Source organism: Acartia tonsa, chromosome 9, assembly GCF_053477335.1.
Source record: "Acartia tonsa isolate MP-2025a chromosome 9, ASM5347733v1, whole genome shotgun sequence".
NCBI lineage: Eukaryota > Metazoa > Arthropoda > Copepoda > Calanoida > Acartiidae > Acartia > Acartia tonsa.
In genome coordinates, this window is record NC_137268.1 from 34,085,243 (window position 1) to 34,106,254 (window position 21,012).

General features: G+C 33.3%; 1 protein-coding gene across 1 annotated transcript in view; it reads left to right on the forward strand.

Annotated features, from left to right (window-relative positions):
• Positions 1-21,012, forward strand: part of LOC145328818 (hemocyanin B chain-like) — a 35,359-nt gene that overhangs the window by 5,355 nt on the left and 8,992 nt on the right. Inside the window, exons 12-32 of the mRNA XM_080172716.1 lie at positions 773-849; positions 2,120-2,213; positions 3,295-3,344; positions 3,502-3,611; positions 4,724-4,750; positions 7,017-7,055; positions 8,067-8,094; positions 8,313-8,429; positions 8,853-8,930; positions 9,370-9,429; positions 10,288-10,359; positions 11,262-11,322; positions 11,753-11,769; positions 14,030-14,067; positions 14,690-14,715; positions 14,863-14,904; positions 15,374-15,416; positions 16,770-16,822; positions 17,937-18,007; positions 19,537-19,605; positions 20,348-20,450. Coding sequence (XP_080028842.1) covers positions 773-849; positions 2,120-2,213; positions 3,295-3,344; positions 3,502-3,611; positions 4,724-4,750; positions 7,017-7,055; positions 8,067-8,094; positions 8,313-8,429; positions 8,853-8,930; positions 9,370-9,429; positions 10,288-10,359; positions 11,262-11,322; positions 11,753-11,769; positions 14,030-14,067; positions 14,690-14,715; positions 14,863-14,904; positions 15,374-15,416; positions 16,770-16,822; positions 17,937-18,007; positions 19,537-19,605; positions 20,348-20,450 — 1,275 coding nt within the window. The remainder of the gene's footprint in view (positions 1-772; positions 850-2,119; positions 2,214-3,294; positions 3,345-3,501; positions 3,612-4,723; positions 4,751-7,016; positions 7,056-8,066; positions 8,095-8,312; positions 8,430-8,852; positions 8,931-9,369; positions 9,430-10,287; positions 10,360-11,261; positions 11,323-11,752; positions 11,770-14,029; positions 14,068-14,689; positions 14,716-14,862; positions 14,905-15,373; positions 15,417-16,769; positions 16,823-17,936; positions 18,008-19,536; positions 19,606-20,347; positions 20,451-21,012) is intronic.

Consider the following 21,012-nt stretch of genomic DNA (forward strand, 5'->3'; position numbering starts at 1 on the left):
AAGTTATTTTTTTTGTTTTCTCTCCATTTAAGGGAAGCTTTATAAAGTCTCTAGATTAATTTATGCTATTTTTTAACCCCTTACTTGCCCTTTTCAAAGAGAATCCTTGGATACTTAGGGCGCAGCTTTCCTTAAAAGGGTGAATCGAGCACAGAAACCTCTCCTTTTTTGAAAAAAAAAAATTAAAATAAGGTGGGCTGCCTTGCATCCCAAGGGATCTAAAGGGATAAGACAATAGCATATAAATTGAAGTGATAATACACGAAATTATCACTACTGTAGATTACAATTAGTAGTTGAAATGTTTGGACACTCAACTTAGTGAACCACCCTATCAAAATTCAATAAAAGTCCCTAGAGTTGTTGAGCCAACGAATAAGAAAATGTTATTATAAAACTTTGGAGACTAGTAAAAACTACCCCCTTCTTATTTTAAATTCATTTTTAAGAATCGGGGAAGGGTTTCCTGCTCACAAAGCACTTTGAGGCAGATCAACTGAAGTTTAATTGCCGAATGTGTACACAGTTTCCTCGGTGTTTCCTCGTCCTATCTCAATATTTACTACTAAATAAAAAAAAATCTAAATTTGAATGTATATAAATGATTTATACATTATACATTCAAAACTTTAATTTTTCAAATTTTGATTTTTAAAAAAGTTTTAAGCTTTTTAGCTAGTATTAAATATTGAGATAGGGTGAGGAAACTGTGTACACTTTCGGCAATTAAATTTCAGTTGATCTGGAGGGAATTAGTAAACTTTTTTCGTAGGATTTTACACAATTTGATGGTAAATGGATGATTGCAAGAGATAAAATTGCCGCAGCTTTACTTCATCTGAAATCAAGGTAAAATTTAGTGTTGGGCCGGATATCCAGCCATTTTCATTATCCGGCCGGATACCGGATATAGAATATATCCGGATACCAAATATCCGGCTGATTTTTAATGCCGGATATCCGGTTATCAGGCCCGATATCCGGTAATTTGTCGGATATCGAACGTGGCAGACATTATTTGCCGGATACCGAATGTTGGCTAGATATCATTTGCCGGATATCTACTGTAGGCCAGTTATCCGGCCGGAACCGGATTTCCGACATTAGAAATCAGCCGAATATCCGGTATCCGGTACCCGGCCAAAAAAGTATCCAGCCCAACACTAGGAAAATTTAAACCAAACAGAATAAATTTGTGTTAAAATATACTTGGATCTAAAGAAGGGATCTCAAGAAATAAGACGTTGGCCGAAAAAATTGATGTACATCGCCATTAATCATACACAAAATTACAACTTTTGTTGGTTAAAATTAGTGGTTGAAACGTTTAGACACTTTAAATAAACATTTTAATAAAACAACCAATCAAAATTTAATAAAGGCCCAAAAGTTTAAAGGCTAACAAATAAGAAAACGTTGCTATAAAACTTTGGGGACTAGTGTCATAAGCAGCCCATTGTTTCCTTCCTTCCTTGATCAAAAGAGATGAAACAATGAAAATAAATTGATGATCCTTTCCCTTCTATAGATTAAATCAATAGGTAGAAATGTTTGGACACTTCTTGTTTATACAACCCAATCAAGAATTATTAACAGCCTCCTAAGCTTTAAAGCTATGAAATAAAGAACAAAATTGTAATTTTTGGTGCAAGTGCAATGTTCCCCCCGGTCCTAAGTAGGGTTGGGCTGGATATACGGCCATTTTCAATATCCGGTCGGTTACCACATATTGAAACTATCTGGATAATAGTTATCCGGTTATCCGGTAATTTGCCGGATATCGAGCTTTGGTTAAATATCCAGCCGGATACCGGATATTGAAACTATCCGGATACTGGATATCTGGTATCCGGCCCAACCCTAGTCCTGAGTTAAATAAAACAATGGGAAGCTCTTTATAGTGCTTATAAAAAATTCCGTCATGCAATGTAAATGATAGGGAAATACCCAGACTAAATTACCAATGGTAGGCCAGTATATATTTATATGACCAATGGTAGACCAGTATACATTTTTATTGACCAAAAGCTTCTAACAATGGGCCAAATCAAATAAAATTTTTATAACAACACTTGCACGTTTGTTCATCCATGTATTTAGTCGCTGTTTTTATTTCTAGTTACAAGGGCAAAGAGGTGATGCAGCCAAATTTGGATAATTTTAAAAATGTTTGCAGAAAATTTGTTTTTCTGTGTGGTACTAAAGCTAACAGGGTAAGATTTTATCCTAGGTTTTTTGTCTGAAGCTTAAGATCTAAAAAACGGCTGGTCCGAATGGGTTAAATTTACCAGGATAACTATACTAATTCATTGGGGTAGTTTGTGGCTATTTTCTTCCCCTATTTTCTCTCTTAGAGGCTAGGGGAGAGACAACTAGTATTTTAGACAGGAATTCAATAATTGATGCAGGCCCTTAAATTACCTGGCGAGCATTAAAAACCCTTATTTGAAAACAAATTTAAATTAAGGGGCCTATTTTTTTTTTCTATGCCTAAACCCTGTGGTGAGCCCTTAAACTTACACAAGGCTATATCTTTTATGTTTAATTCAGCTACCTAGTACCCAGTATAACATTACCTAACCTGACCTAAGTCTAACAAACAAACGAAGAACTACTACCCCCTCCCTCCGAGAATAAAAACTTTGAACCTAAATATATAATTACACATAGGTGTTTATATAAACTTTTAGAATGATAAAAATATTACAAATCGATTCTAAGCAAAATTGAAATAAAAAGTTTACAAAATAGTAAATAAACTACAATAAAAGAAATTATACAAAAATATTTTATTATATTATACAGGCAACCATCTTAAATCCATGTTTGAGATTAAAAGTGGGAAGGGGGTAAAGAGGGGGTGCAAAAAGTGTTGCCTTTAAAATATAATATGTTAGGCCATTTTTATTTTTTTATATTTTACTTTTTTCAATTTTGCTTACAATTGATTAAACCGAGGTTTAAAAAAATCGATTTTTTCAATAATTACCTGACAGAATTAAAAAAGTAAGGTGTCAAACTAAAGATCTTACTATTTGTGTTCATAATGGCAATTTTCTTTTTTTTGTTATGTTTTCGTACCTTAAAACCGACTTATTTTTTTTAAAAACTTAAATTACTTAAAAAATAAGAGGTCTACAAAAAAAATGATTGCATATCTAAATTCTATGGACAATTTTACATCTACTACTTACTTAAAACACCGACTAGCTATAACAATAAAAGTTAAGGCTCCTTCTTTTTAAGTTATCAAAAAATGGTATAATTGTTGTTTTATAAAATTATTGTTTTTAGGAAAGAAGTGAACTTGTAAAATCAGCTATCTTTATTGCTTCTGAAGCTAGGTGTGTATATTTTTAGTACATTATTCTGTTCTTTTTCAAAAAAAAATTTATTTGTAGAAAACTGTTTATGATACGATACTATACATGAGTTTTCAGTACCAGTTCTAATCCAGCGGACATTAATCAGTTGTAAAGCCATACTGGAAATATATTTTAGGGCTGATAAAGACGACCTAGAGATTCACTTGACTGACTTGTTTGGAGAGGTTAAAGCTTCCCCCACTATCAGCAAGGATGCCGCGGTTCAAAACAGAATGTTGGGCGCAGGTAAAACTGTTTGATGATGCAAACATTAATTGTTAGGTATATAATCCAAACATTAGAGTAAAACACTAATGGGGGAAGTTGTTGAATAACTACATCTCCCCATAGCAGTGTCCTTGTGCCGACTCTCAATTGGGTCATTGAAAATGGTGACGGTTATATTAACACAGCCAAGTAGCAGAAAATAATTTGGTAGCAGACGAAAAAGATCATTGAAAAAGGGAGGGAGGTAGTTATATGTGTATACAATACACCTACACTATATATATGTTATCGCGACAACTACTTGGCCCAAGTGGTGGGAATCCATTTCGTCTACTATCAAATTGCTTTCTGTTCTTTTGTAGGGACTCGGCTGTCTTTGTATTTCCGACGCTATTCGCTGATTTCAAAGGCCCAAAACAAAATAGGGACAGAATCCCCGCCCTGTTTGCAGAATTACACAAAGCTCATGTCTCCTCTTTTAATTAATTTTGTGGTAAATCTTCTTATTTTGTAAGTGAATCATGTAAATTATCATACACACTAATCTTTGAAAAAGTCAGGAATTTTATGGGATATGACAATGGACGATAAATAGATGTCTGAATGCTCGGCCATCTTTGTAATTCCAATGAATGAATTATGACTTGAATATTACACCAGATTTTCATGATTTCTAAAGATTACCCCCTTCCACCTCCTTTACACCATTACCTCCCCTCCGACTGGATGAACATTGAACAAACTGATGGATACGGGAGTTCCATGTTAGCAACCTGAATTGACGACAATTTATCCACTTTCATAATACCCACGACGTAAATTCAATATCCATTGTAAATCCTATAGATCCATAGGTTTATAAATATTTATGGGAAAATTAATCCTAGAGGCTTCAAAAGCGTAGCAACTAGTATAAATATAATAATTTTTACTTGTTGCTGCGCTTCTTATGGGCAAGGACAATTTTGTAAAATTTGGTCTTTGGTAGTCGGTTAAAATCCTTTTTTGGGGGGAGGGGGAGGGGTAAAGGAATGTTGATTAATTTAATTGGCATTGTCCTCTCCCTCCCTTGAAGGAAAAGAGAAGAAAATAAATTATCTTTAATTATTATTTTTATTATTTTCTTTTAGATTATGCGGATTCGGTTCGGATTACAGGTAAGATGTAATGCATAGCATCTATATAATCATACGTTTTCTCTTAGTTAAAATAAAATTTCATTTACTACATTGTATTTTTTCTTATGGAGTCTAAGACTATTTAAAAGAGGAAATTACTAGGGTTTGGCCGGATATCCAGTCGGATATTTGGCCATTTTCAATATCCGGTCGGATAACGGATATAAAAACTATCCGGATACTCGATATCCGGTTGATTTTTAATGTCAAATATCCGGTAATTTGCCATATATCGGGACATTTTCAATATACGGTAGGATACTGGATATCCGGCATTATAAATCAGCCGGATATCCGGGATCCGGCGAAAAAAGTATCCGGCCCAACCCTAGAAATGTCATTTATAAGCAATAACTAGCTAACAACATTTAATTTAAAGAAACTGTTTAATCCTATTATATAAAGTAGTAAGCTGTTTTTGTCTGTCCCGAAGGATCTTTCTAACCGCTGAACCGATATTGTTCTCCTTTACAGTGAAGCTTCTTACAGTTCCTGGGAAGGTTTTAAACTATTTTGGGGAGGGTGTCTTCACCCCCCTCCCCCCCAAAAAAAATATTTATTTTACTCTTTTGATATTTAAACTCAAATGGAATGAGGTCGACTTTCCCCCTCCTACCTTAAGTGTCCCTAGAGGCTTCTAGGGGGCGTAGCCGCTAGTTACAAATAATTCATTCATAGCAGTTTATGGTTTTGAGTTTTTCGTGATAAAAAATTCGGTAGATTTGAAATAATGGCTGAAAAGTTTGGACATTGCTATTTTTACAAACAAATATAAATCTTTAAAAAGTACCTAAAGTTAACGAATGAGAAATAGTTTTTATTCTTATACTAAAGTAACAGGATGTTTGTCTGTGTGTTTGTACCGAAGGATCTCCGCAAACCGCTTGAACCGTTCGGGATCTCCTTAACAGGGTAGAATCTCAAAAAATAATCCCTCAAAAACTTTATTTCTTTTTCTTTTAAAATATAAAATAATAAATTGGGTTATAAAGTTCGACTCTCCTCTCCTCAAGTGCCCCTAGAGGCCTCTAGGGGGCGTAGCCGTTATTAAAGGATTATTTACTGTCCAATGTCCCCTATCTTACTGATATATACGTTAAAATCATTTTTACTTTTAAAAATTTAAAATGTCCATACTTCCTTAGCCATGAAGAAAAAGCGCCAAGTTTCTTTGGAAAACGATAAACATGTTCATCCTTGTCTAATAAGCATTTTACTGTTTACTTTATTTTAAAAATAACGTACTATGTAGTACTTTTACATTTATTGTATAATAAAGTTGATAAGGAGTTTATACAGGGATTTAAAGGGATAAGACAATGGCAGATAAATTGATGTACATCTACAATGATTATACACAATATGAATTACAAATATGGGTTGAAATGTTTGGACACTCAACTTAATGGACCAACGAAATTTAATTAAAGTCACCAAAGTTATCAAGCCACTGAATAATAAATTGCTATTTTAAAACTTTAGGGACTAGTGCAACAGCCCAATGTCCCCTCCCTCTCTTGGTTTATATTTTATTGTCTTCCCCCTCCCTCGTGTATTCATAGCTGAAGTGGAATTGTACAGGGAGGAAGGAGACAATAAGCATTCCATTCAATTAAAGAGTTTTTGCTCAAGAGGCCATGAAAACCCAATCTATTCAGAAATTTTAAGAAAGTACTAAAATGATAATGGTTATCTAATTTAGAAAACTCAAAAATGAGAAAAAGATCCCAGGAAAAAATACTTAAATATTAGGTTACCAGTACAACACAATGAAGTAAACATTCTGTAATCATTCACTAAAATAATCTTCCTTAAAACAAATTTATCGTTTTCCTAAATTATTTACTGCCATAAAAATTTCTTAGATTGTTTATTACCCAAATATCTAAGTATAATTCTATACATGAAATAACATTTTCTTGGAAAAAAAAATTTGTTAGATCCAGCTAAAATATTTTTATTCAATATAAATTTTTGTCTGCTAGAAACTGTGTTAGTTATTTTTTTTATTTTTGTCTCATAAATCATAACAAACTCCGCGGCAATTATGCGCTATTCCCCAAAGTAAGTCAGAACTTGCCAAATCCTTCACAAACAGTTAAAGCAGGTCCTCAAGATTTGAGACCCCTAAAAATTTATATTCGATACATTGTCCCCTTCCTCCTCCCCTGAAAATTGTACCAATAACAAGATTATTATGTATCAGGTTAGGTTAAGTTTTTCTGAACAATCTTATTCTTTTTAGGATCCTGGCGGTCTCTCGGTATTCCTTCTAGAGTTAATGGTAAACAATTTAGATTTATATAATTTTATGCATTGGTTGCAAGTTTTACAACCTCGTATGGCCGTTGCAAAAGCTAAAAAACAAACAAATTAAACAAATTTTGATGACAAAAATAATAATTTGACTTACAAAATATTTAAAGGACTTCTCTTGCAAGTTTGAAAAATCTTTTTCCAGAGATCCATCTGTGCATCCAAAACGTTTGTTCTTAACAGTTAAATTCTTGATAGACTGCTGATTTTTTTTAAAATTACCCATATCAATGTACATCTTGTATATGACTTATTTGTTTAATTGGTTTGTAAGTCATGCTACAAAAGAATGAATTTTAGAGTATGAGGGTTTCGGGATTGGCTATATATATATTTGCTATTTCTCTCTATCTTTTTTCACTATTATATGGCTACTAATCTGCTCTATAACTCACTTTGTCTATTTGACAATATAAGTTTTTGTTTTGCTTTGCAACTTAAATATGTTGTCATCCTTTTATGAAACTAAAACAGTTAGGGAGTTGAATCCATTTTTATAGAAGCAGAAATATAATCTATGATTATGGTTTGGACCCTCTAAAACTGTAATCTACCCTTCCACTTTCCCCTCTCTTGGTGAAGATATCTTCAACGCCGATACGATTTTTGAAATATAAGATTCCACTTTTGTCTCTCTTGTTAAAGATATCTTCACCAAGAGAGGCAAAAGTGGAATCTTAAATTTCAAAAATCGTATCGGCGTTGAAGATATCTTCACCAAGAGAGGGGAAAGTGAAATCTTACATTTCAAAAATCGTATCGGCGTTGAAGATATCTTCACCAAGAGAGGGGAAAGTAGAATCTTACATTTCAAAAATCGTATCGGCGTTGAAGATATCTTCACCAAGAGAGGGGAAAGTGGAAAGGTAGATTACAGTTTTAGAGGGTCCAAACCATAATCATAGATTATATTTCTGCTTCTATAAAAATGGATTCAACTCCCTAACTGTAAAATAGTACCAATGTAACTTTTATTTAGGTGCTGAATCAGCAATTGACTACATAAGGTAACTTACAAACTTGTATTTTCTAACTTGAAATCTATATATAGAGAGATGAAAATCATGATATATATTTTCAATTTTGTCTATATATTTTTGTCTTTAAAGAAAGATTTTTAAAAATTCTTGCAAATTATGAAAGTTGTTATGACAATGTATCTATCTATGATCTATCTGGCATCTAACTATATATCTTACTTTCTATCTCATTATCTATCTTTTAGAGAGGACAATGATGTTCATTCCATGCATGCAGCTTGGCATCAAATCAATAACCAAAGAGAACCAAGAGATAGAAAGAGAGAAAGATTCTTCTATTTTCATAATCATATGCTACTAAGGTAAATATAAAAAAGGAAAGATACTTCTAATTTTTAATCATATTCTTCTAAAAAATACGAGAGAAAGATTCTTCTATGCAATAAGTATATTCCAATAAGATAAATAATTCGAAAGAAAGATTCTACTGATTTGCATAATCATATTCTACTAAGGTAATTATCAAAAGGGAAAGATTCTTCTGATAATACGCTTCTAATGAACATAATTAAAGAGAAAGATTCTTCAATTTTAAAATCAACTGCTAATAAGTTAAATAAACAGTAAAAAAAGATTTTTTTTATTCAATAAGTAAATGCTAATAAGAAAATTAATTAGAAAGAGAGATTATTCTTTTTCAAAATCATATTCTAATCAAGAAAAAAATCAGATAAAGATTCTTTTACCGACAAATAATCATAAATCAGAAATTGCATTTGTTGTAGAATAGCTACTGAGCGTGCATCTAATGGGCTTCCAGCCGTACAACCAATGAGTAATGATGTACTACATATGGAATTTAGGTATTAATTGTTATGTAGCTTTGCTAAAATTTAAAAATAACATATATCAGGATTTTTGTCACAAACATTTAAACCAAAATGGTTCTCCTTTACAGTGCAATGATAAGATAAAAAAAATTCTGATATTACTAAGTATAAAAAGAATATAGTATTGGGTCTAACTTATTTACATGCGCTAATTAGATCAATCATTTCTCATTTTTTACTTTTTCTTTTTGAAACTAAAATAAAAAAAATAGTGTGGTTGAATTCAACCTAGAGGCCTTAGAGGCTTCGCCGCTACTGCTAATCAAAGAGGCAAAATTTCAAAACTCAAACAATGAGGTTTCAGGTTTTAAATAGTACCTATTGGTGATGTAGGGAAAGCCACTACATCTTACATTCTTTTGTAGTTACTGTGAGTTATTTTGTGACATATTATAGTATATTTTTGCTTTAGTACAGAGTATAATATAAGGCCTGAAAATGATCCAGAAGGCATCTTAGATGATTACAATAGGTAATAAGGTTATATTTCAAGCAAAACTACTCTATAACTCACCTTGTCCGTCTTTCGTGGATATAAAAATGGGATTTTATCTGGTTCTATGTATATGAATAAGAATACATAATATAATACAGATTTTCTTTTTCCAGAATCAAATTATCAATCAATTATCAAAAAACTGTAGTAAATTGATTTTCTATGAAGGAAATGTCAGGACAATTGCCGATAAATTGATGGGCATCCCCAAGATGATACACAAAATTACCCCGTATGTAAATTGCAATTATTGGTTGAAACGTTTGAAAAGACACAACTCAATCTTTCCCGATTTTGTATAATTTTTACGGAACACGATTCCAGTGACGTCATATTTTTCTTTCTCGAAAAAGGGAAGGGGGGAAGAAAATCTCTTCAAAAGAGATGGGGAAAACTCCCTTTTCTCCCATCTCTTTTTTTCTTCCCTCTTCACTTTTTCGGGAGAGAAAAATATAACGTCACTGGAATCGTGTTCCGTAAAAATTATACAAAATCGGGAAAGATTGGGTTGTGTCGTTTGAAAACTCAACTTAGGAGCCAGCCAATAAAAATTCAATGAAAGTTCCCAAAGTTGTTGAGCCAACGAATAAGAAATCATTATCAGAAAATTTTGGAGACTAGTGTAATAACAACTTAATGCCCACTCCCCCCCCCCCCCCACCCAACCTTCCTTGGCTAACACAAGGAAATAATTTCGTTGTTTGTCTGTCTTTGCATAAAAAAGTGATTAATAAGATTTTTAAAATAACCTTCTAACAAACGTAACATACTTGTATATTTTAAAAACATTCAACGACATTTTTATTTGGTGTTTTTGATTATTTCATATTTCAGTCCCCCAAAGACTTGTAGACTAACAAGAAACACTCAAGAAACATTGAGGAATGAACTAAGAGATCTTGTGAGGTATATCCAATAAATCGATATTTTATTATTTGGATGTTGCACCAGATTTTTTATGGACTCTGATAATGTTATGCTCGCAGCTGACTAAAATAACGATCCCCTCCCTTCTATTAGATTAACGAACTAGCCAATTAATGAGGACCATATTAGCAAGCTAAATTAACGATAACATTTTCTCAGCCACTGTATCCAAGTATATCCTATATCCATTATCACATTTATATAAGAATATGGATCAGGGGTATCTATTATAACAATTAATTCTACAAAAAATCACGAAACCTTATAAAGTTTTTCATGTAAAATCACGAAACCTTATGAAGTGTTTCATGTAAGTGAAGAGTGGTGGGAAAAAAGGGGAGAAAAAGGGGAAGGGGGTTGTGGGGAAATTTTCCTTTAGAATTGTTTGTCAGAATATCATTCCCTTGTCCCTGATGTGGATGAAATAAAATAGATTTTACTCTTTTATGCCAAAGTGTGTACACTTTCTTAACAAAAATATGGCCAGACTATTCCTACACTGAGTGCATATTAGTTCAATTAATTATCTAGACTTTATAATGTATATATTCTTTACCCGCAACCATGGCTCAACAAGTAGCGCATCCGCTCGTCATCGGGAAGGTTATTTGTTCTAATCTCAACCCAATACCGCGTCATAACTTGTCATGCCTTGGCCCAAAACAGTTGCAACTCATTACCATGCACAATTAGGACTACTCAGACAAAGGTCGTGCAATCAATGAGTTGGTTTTCAGATGGGTGTTACTTAACCAAATACCCCGGGTGTTTGGGCTGAAAAGGAGATAATTTGGCATCCCTTAGTTATCCTGGGTTGTTGGACCTGACATGAGAGTGTCATGGACAGCAGCATCGCTAGGTAATTGATGTATTATTTTCAGGTATAAAGGTTTGGGTATGGAGAGGTTTGGACATCATTGTGAACAGAATTACCATGCAGATGTAGGTTATAAAAATGGATTTAGAATAATTGGATATTTCTACAGATTATCATTGTTCTCTAAGAAAGTGAAATTTGTAGCTGGCTTAATTAATCATCCTCCCCATCAACTTAATTCATCCCATCCCCTCCCCTCCTACTGGATGAACAAACCGACCAATAAATGACAACATGTTCTTTAACTCATAAACCCATAATTTTTATCAAACGGGTTCAAACTAACAGTATCCAAACTTATACATAAAAATTTCATATTAAATCTAATTTTCATAAATTTTACATGTATTAATATTAATTTTGATAAAAGAAATATCGTCTTTTTAGTTTGGAATTTCAGTTTTCATACTATTTAAGACAAAATATTGTTATTTTTAAACCTTTTATACAAATGTTCTTTCGTGTTTTATTGATGTTTTTATTTTTATTTTTCAGCTGCATAATCTGCTAATGTAAGTATCTATTTTTTTGTGTTTTCCCTTATTATGCACAGACCCCCCCACACTGCTTATTTTTTAAATTTATTTATGTCCTAACCAAGGGGGCTACCCTGTATCCAATATAACTTAAACTTACATGACAAATAGTAAAAAACAATAGGAAAAACCTAACCCTCCCCCCCCCCCGCCCTTTTATTTTCACTTTCAAAATAAATTGTTGCTTTGCTTGCTTGGCACTTTGTAGGAAATCGCCATTTCTAAGTTTATATAATCAGTTTTTATAATATTTATATTATTTGATAAGGAAATTGGCTAAATCATTTTGGACTTTTTTCTTTTAAATTGTTAATTTTTAAACCAGTCTGGGAATAGTGATATGACAGTTATCAAAACCAATTTTTGATTTGATTTTTAAAATAACAACATATAATTCGCATCAAAATATGTGTTCAAAATGATCAGCATATATGAAATTCAAAATATTGTTTGAAAAATTTACATATTAATTGTAAACATGTCTGACAGTTAGGGAGTTGAATCCATTTTTATAGAAGCAGAAATATAATTTATGATTATGGTTTGGACCCTCTAAAACTGTAATCTACCTTTCCACTTTCCTCTCTCTTGGTGAAGATATCTTCAACGCCGATACGATTTTTGAAATGTAAGATTCTACTTTCCCTTCTCTTGGTGAAGATATCTTCAACGCCGATACGATTTTTGAAATGTATGATTCCACTTTTCCCTCTCTTGGTGAAGATATCTTCAACGCCGATACGATTTTTGAAATGTAAGATTCTACTTTCCCCTCTCTTGGTGAAGATATCTTCAACGCCGATACGATTTTTGAAATGTAAGATTTCACTTTCCCCTCTCTTGGTGAAGATATCTTCAACGCCGATACGATTTTTGAAATTTAAGATTCCACTTTTGCCTCTCTTGGTGAAGATATCTTTAACAAGAGAGACAAAAGTGGAATCTTATATTTCAAAAATCGTATCGGCGTTGAAGATATCTTCACCAAGAGAGGGGAAAGTGGATGGGTAGATTACAGTTTTAGAGGGTCCAAACCATAATCATAGATTATATTTCTGCTTCTATAAAAATGGATTCAACTCCCTAACTGTCTGAGTAAATATCTACATTTGGTTTTGTTATGAAATGTTTTGAACATAATATGTTATTATATTATTTCATGAGCTAAATCCTATAAAATTTCCTTGGCTAGACAAGGATGTAGGGTTAATTTTTAGTAGCGAAGCTACTCTATAATTCGAAATGTCCGTCCGTCTGTCCGTCCGTCCGTCTGTCCGTCTGTCCGTCATGAGACAGAATAGGGGAAACATGATTTTCTCGGCTCCTATTAAAGATAGACAGCTGAAATTATTTAACAACATTCCCATTATTAAGGAGCACAATTAACTATAAAACATCAAGGGCGGTCGGACCGCTTTTTAGCAGGTTTTAGGCTATTTTTGTATTTTTCACATTTTTCTCCATATTTTAGTGTTTATGGTCCGATTTTCAAAATTTTTTCAGTTATTGATATCAAAATTAAATTTCCTGTCGTTTACAGAAAACAACCATGACGGCCACACTGCCATTTTGCAGGTTTTAGGCTATTTTTGTATTTTTCACAAGTCCACCATATCTTCAGTGTTTATGGTTCAATTTTCAAAATTTTTTCAGTTATAGATATAAGAATTAAATTTCCCGTCGTTTAAAGAAAACAACCCTGACGGCCAGACTGCCTTTTTGCAGGTTTTAGGCTATTTTTGTATTTTTTACATTATTCTTCATATCTTCAGTGTTTATGTTCCGATTGTCAAATATTTTTTTTAGTTATAGATATCAAAATTTAATTTCCCGTCGTTTAAAGAAAACAACTATGGCGGTCAGACTGCCGTTTATCAGGTTTTTGGCTATTTTTATATGTTTTACATATTTCTCCATATATTTGGTGTTTTTGGTCCAATTTTCAAACTTTTTTGGGATATCAGTATCAAAATAATTTTTCCCATTGTTATGAGAATCATCTATGTAATCTACTTTGACCGTCGTCATCATAAAAAATAAAACAAGGTTTTGTGTTTATTTTCTCCAATAAATCTATTCTTGTTTTTAATAAATACACTTTAAATCTACTTTTACGTATTTCCATCCACAATTTTTTGTGCTTCGCTACTTATGGATGTTGTCATCCTTGTTTAATATATAAGACTTAAGAAATTTTCAGCCCAAAGTTATGTTTTATTTGAAAGTTTAATTATAGGAAGGATTGTGATGTTGGAATGTTAGGTTATTTTGCAGGTAAAATAAACATCTAAAATTGTTATTTTCTTATTTTTTCAAAAAATTTTAATTATAATACCTATTAATTAAAAAAAAAAAATTTTAATAATTTTTAAATGAAACATTGATATTTTTAGATGACTTATTTTAATAGTTTTAGGATATTAATGCTTTTAAATTTTTGGATCTACTGCAGTTCGCGGTAAAATATTGCTGGTAAGCAATATTTCAAAAAACCTATGAATTTTAAAGGCTGCTAGCTGCCAAACGGCTGAACGTACAGATCATACCCGCACACCATTTTAAGCAGCATAAGAAGGCCTACAAATAATCTGGAATAGCCAAGATCCAATTATGCACAGGGAAAGCTTCACTGTAGAAAAACCGCGTAAAATAGGTCTTTTTCGCGCATTTCTCTGCACTGCAAGATAATTACGCATTATTGATTTATGGCTATTCCAGATTATTTGTAGGCCTTCTTATGCCGCTTAAAACAGTGTGCGGGCATGATCTGTACGTTCAGCCGTTTGGCAGCTAGCAGCCTTTAAAATTTATAGATTTTTGGAAATATTGCTTACCAGCAATATTTTACCGTGAACTGCAGTAGATCCAAATTTTTAAATCAATATATTTTTATCAGTTTCAGCCCGTCCACCAATTTTTTACAGGAATTATTCCAATTTTCTTTAGAAAAATGATTTGTTTAATGTTCAAATTTAAAGATTAAATTTGAGACATATTTGCCACTATAGGTCAATATCATCATTTTTTTTACAAATTATTATCTTAATCTAAATGGAATTAATTCACAATAGAATTCATTCAGAAATCAACAGAGTTTGGCATGACTTTTATGTAAGAATATTTTTTTATTTCAAAGTCTATACTATTAACCTGAATAACTTTGTAACTTACCTTTTACTTTCTTTATTTCTTTATTTATTACCTTTGACCTTTTACCCAGCTTCAGTAAGGCTATCATATTCCAACATAATAGGATTTAAAATTGCATTCATTCTTGAAATTAAAGATACTTTGTTTTTCGTCTGTAAGTTTTTCCAAAAAGGAAGAAATGATGGTTCCTATGATCAATTAAAATTACAAAACTATATAACTTTCATAGTCTGTCTCTTTAAATGTAAAGTCACATCCAATTACCAAAGGAAAAAATGACTTTCTCTTCTGATAGTAAAGATAGATCCCTGAAAATTAGTAAGCAGATTTCCATGGCAACTCATTCTGATCCATAATGTCCATCCATTACTTTTTGCTGCTTGTTAAGATTATATTGTTACTTTAGTCATTATCAAATTTAACTTTTTAGTCTAACCAAAGATATAGAAGACAAGACATTTACCCACCTTATGGTAAACTTTTGTTTTGTTTCATATAAGGAAAAGCTATAATACAATGTAGCTTGATGTCTGTCTGTCTGAAGCTTAACCCTTAACGGTCGGGGGGGGGGGGGCGTTGAACGCCCCCCCTTCCGGTTTTTTCTATCTCATTTTCTGTGTGTGTAAGATAAAGAGCCCAAACTGCTTGACTTTTTAAGTATGGGTATGACACATAACTGAGAGTTGGAATTTTTTGAATATCTCCATCCTGGCGGGCACAGGATGCCAGCAAACCTGGCAGGGTCATCCATGTAAAGAGCAAAAATATTTTTTTGACTAAAACAAAGCATTTTATCATACCAAAATACTAAAAAATCCTCTAGTAGTACATCCTTATATGAAATACAGGTGTTCAAGTCACTTTCAGGTTCCAGGTATGATCCTGCAGGTCCTGATCCTCCAGGTCTCCAGAAATCTTTGAAAGGCTCCTGTGGCCGCAATTTTTGACTTAGAGACTTCAAATTTTAAACTTAAGCTTTTCATGAATTCATGAATTTCATGAAGATCCGCCGCCGTTTTCCCGCCGACCGCCGACTGCGGCGGCTGGCAGCTGCCAAGTACAGCTGCGGCCGCTGAAATTTATATTTTGATATTTCTAATGTACAATTTACATAAAGATAAACATTTTCTGGAAAAAAAATTTTCTTCTAGCTTCAAAAATAAGAAAATTACAGCCGTTTGAAATTTTTAAGTAAAAAAAGACCTAAAAACAAAGGTTGTTAAATAAAAGGGTGAAGGAAGCGAAAATTAACTTAGACTTATAAAAGGTCGGAAATTCATTATCAAACAGGGGACTTGCACAAAAAAATTTAGCCCTCTAGCTCTAATAGGAACTGAGATAATAAGGGGGGGCGTTGAACGCCCCCCCCCCCCCCCCCCCCCCGACTGATTAAGGTGCGGCAAGGGGCCCGACTGTAAAGGGTTAAGATCTTGGTAACCACTGAACCTGATTGAGATTTACTCGTAAAGGAATATACCTACTGGTCCAGTGGTGGTTTTAAGCTATTTTCTTGGGGAGTGGACAACTCCAACTCCCCCCCCCCCTAAAATAAAAATATCCCCTCTGAATCTCGCTAGTATACCTGTGATTATTGTTGTTTTTGTTAAAAAGAGTTTTGGTTTGAAAATAATAATAAAAATCTTGCATATTATATTATTGTAACTGTTATGAATTGATAAGATAAAAAATCTACTTTTCGCAAAATCTGTCTCTACGAAAATTCTACCCACGACTATACATAACTTTACGTGGTTATCTATCCTATTATATAAAGGATTTTAAGGCAAATGATATTCATGCAATTAATTGTCCTTTTTTTTTGTAAGGTCTGACAATTAGAGGAATAACACTTCATTCTCGTTGTGGCAGAGTTAATCAGGTATTGTCAGGGATATCAAGGATATTCTCGTTGTGGCAGAGTTAATCAGGTATTGTCAGGGATATCAGGGATATTCTCAGTGTGGCAGAGTTAATCAGGTATTGTCAGGGATATTCTCGTTGTGGCAGAGTTAATCAGGTATTGTCAGGGATATCAAGGATATTCTCGTTGTGGCAGAGTTAATCAGGTATTGTCAGGGATATCAAGGATATTCTCGTTGTGGCAGAGTTAATCAGGTATTGTCAGGGATATCAGGGATATTCTCAGTGTGGCAGAGTTAATCAGGTATTGACAGGGATATTCTCGTTGTGGCAGAGTTAATCAGGTATTGTCAGTGATATTCTCGTTGTGGCAGAGTTAATCAGGTATTGTCAGGGATATCAGGGATATTCTCGTTGTGGAAGAGTTAATCAGGTATTGTCAGGGATATTAAGGGAATAGACATGAAATTGCTGTACCCCCAATTATGATTACTCGTACTACAGATTATTATTATTGGTGGAAAAGTTTGGATACTTCAGGTTTTTACAACCCAATTAAGAATTAATAAAAGGCCTCCAAATGAAAGAAAGTGTTTTCAAAACTTTGGATACCAGTATAATTTACAATCCAATTTACAACATTTAAAAAAGTGCAATTAAGAACATTGGACTGTAAATTTCAAACCCTGATCTCCTATTCGTAGGATTCGAACTTGGTAATCTTTTATTAAATCTTGATTGGATTTTATAAAACTTGTGTTCAAACATTTCCACAAATAAATTCCACCTAAAAAAGGGTAAATTGGTTTTGTTTATTGTCCAACGTCTTGATCTCTTGATTGAATGAGAGAGTACAATACAAGCTGTTTCTTAGATCTTAATAGACAAGCTTAAATATACAAAAAAAACGTAGAATATATATTTGAAATGGATATAAATATGTGGATATTATTACTTGGGAAAATTGTCGTCAATTTAGGTTGCTAACATTGACATCACTTATGGCTTATTAATTTATTCAGTAGGAGGGAGAGGGGATTTGATATAAGGGGGTGGATGGTGGGAATGGTTATTTTAGCCAGTTATGATAATCTGGTGTAAGATCCAAGTAATCTTAAATCCATTATATTTAGGCAGAAACATTTTGGGAAAAGCTAGGAACACATTACAAGCTAAACCATCAAAATTTCATCTTTAGAATAAGGTAATCTCTATATAAAAGTAACAGGATGTTTATCTGTCTGTGTGTTAGCGAAGTATCTCACAAACTCTTAAACCCATATTTTGGGATATAATCTCACAACCTTCAATCCCCTCCCCTAAAAAAAGGCACCTCCCCGTATTTTTGTTTTTTTCTTTATTTTTTAAGTGGAGTGTTGACTTAACCCCCATCCCCGCACCAACTCCCTCGGGAGGGCAAAGCCGATAGTCTAGGTTAAACTAATATCTTTTTCTCGTATTCATTCGAATCCGGTGGACAGGAACCCAGGGAGTAAGGGAGGGGACAATGGGCAATTAATTCAATATAAGAGTTATCAAAGAAAGGGCATGAAATTCAGTTTAATCCAATAAATTTATAGGAAATTATAAAGGGATTGTTAATTGAATAATAGATTTCCATAGCGTCATGTAAAGTGAAATCACAACTTGTTTTTAATGAAATATATTGAGGTTTTTTGGTGTGATTTTTATATTAAAAGATTATTGGACCCGGCAAGCTGCTAGCAAGAATATGACTGCCCCTTTTTATTCTGTTTATTTCCCTTTCCCCTTTCCCCTTGCCCCCACCTCCCTTCTCCCTTCTCTCCGTCTGCTACATTCCAAACTAACACAACGAGTGTTTATTTCTTTTCCCCCCACTTCCATTATCCCTTCTCCCCGTCTGCAATATTCAAAACAAGTAGCGGCATTCTATGCGCAAGTCCCCAAACTCAGTCAGAAACTGCTAAATTCTTGCACATTCCCTTTAAGCCAGTCCCCAAAGTCTAAGACTCCTAAAAATTGAATATTCGATCCATTGTCCCCTCCCTTACTCCCTGACAGGAACCGGTTCTCATGAATACGAAAAAACTATGTCTAGCATCGTATTATATCCAGTTTTCTACAAATATAGAAATGTACAATCATAAGATTAAAACCAGTTTTTTTAGCCGGTGCCTCCGGCACCTTGGGGCTAAAAAAACTAGTTTTGATCTTATAATTGTACATTCTATATCCGCGAAAAGCCGTTTATAATACGATACGAGAAATAACTATTCTCGTATTCATTCGAATCCGGTGGATAGGAACCGGTTCTCATCCATACGAAAAAAACCTATGTCTAGCATCGCATTATATGCAGCTTTCTACGAATATAAAAATGTACAATCATAAGATTCATAAACCGGTTTTCATCCATACGAAAAAACTTTGTCTAGCATCGTATTATATGCAGCTTTCTACGAATATAATTGTACATTCTATATCCGCAGAAAGCTGTTTATAATACGATGCTAGAAATAACTATTCCAGTATGGTCTCGAAACCGATTAATTTACGGTGGATAAGAACTGGTTCTCAGCCACACTTAAAAATCATGTATCAAATCGTATTATATCCAGTTTTCTACGAATATAAAAATATACATTCATAATATTAAAACCAATTTTGATTCAGAAAACTTGTTTCAATCTTATAATTTTAAATTTTTTATCCGCGGAAAGATGATCATAATACGATAAATAACTATTTCAGGCTTTACAACTGGAGACGTTTGAGAGAGAAGGTGATTGTAAGAATCTTCATGGGACCTCAAAACGCTAGGTAAGGCTTTAATAATAGAGCAGCTTCGTTATATTAAAACAAGGTTGACAACATCCATAAAAGCGAAGCACTGAAACGGTAGGACAAACGGACATTAACACTTGTATAGTGTCAGAACTGAATAATCAGAATATGAATGTATAAGCGTCAAATCAAAATTGTAAGTAAATTTGTTGAAAAACTGCTTAATACAGGACATACTTACATTTTTAGGTCTTGATTATAGAGTTGCTTCGCTTATAACATTATACTTTGTTGTCCCAAGAATTATTATATCAAAAATCAGATCAATCGGAGGATTAGATCACATAACAATTTGTTATTAAAAAAGTAAAAAAAAATCAACAAGTTTAAAATGGACGTACGGACATTCTGGTAATGATTTTAGAGTTGCTACGCTTTCTAAATCGTACATAACTACTACAGGAATCAACATGCAAAGTTTGAAATCGATAGGACAATTCTAACATGCCTAAATTAACGAATAAAAGGATAAAAAGTAAGAGGATTAGAACATACGATATTAGGTTATGGATTGTGGATCGTGGGTTTTTTCCAGTATGGCTACGAAACCGATTAATATCCGGTGGATAAGAACCGGTTCTCTGCCAAACTGAAAAAAATCATGTATAGCATCGAATTACAGACAATTTTCTACGAATATTAAAATAATAATATTAGAATTATTGCTACCAAAACAAGATTTTTAAAAAGGATAAAACTGCAAAAATTTCAATTGTAGGTTGGAAAATTATTTTGAAATGGACAGATTTGTTCATCAGTTGGATGGGAATAGGCTATCAGAAATCAGAAGATACGACAAAGATTCTTCCTTCGTTTTTGTGGTAAATTTTTTGGTGCTTTCCTTTAAAGTGCCTATTGAGCACTTAAATCCCTCTCCCCTCTTTTAATGGGGATTTGTTTTTACCTAGCCATGCGGGAACCCTAACCTTGCGGGGTTATTCAGTACCCAATATAACCTAACCTTACCTGACCTAGTGAATTCGAACAAACAAAAACTACCCAGAGTGTTGTTGTTGTTAGCCATCAGGAGCTAGATTCTTCATACAATATATCAAGGAATTCCGCACATTTTTTAGGATTCGTCCATAGATTGATGGGGGTTAACCTAGTAGGTTTCGTCGGGCAGTTAAAATCATGTACAGTGGTGTGGTCCTCGAGGTTACAATCTGTACATTTGGGGTCAATTCTCTGGTCAATTCTGGCTAAATATGATTGTAGGAATGGGCTGTACCCTGATCTTAGCTGAGCTAATTTGCTTCTTGTCATTCTAGGTAGTCCTTTTTCTTCCTTTACATTAATTGCAGGGGGTCGAGCATTTAAAACTTTATTTACAGGGTATTTATTCCTACAGTCAGCGTGAGCATCGTCATGTATCTTCTTCAG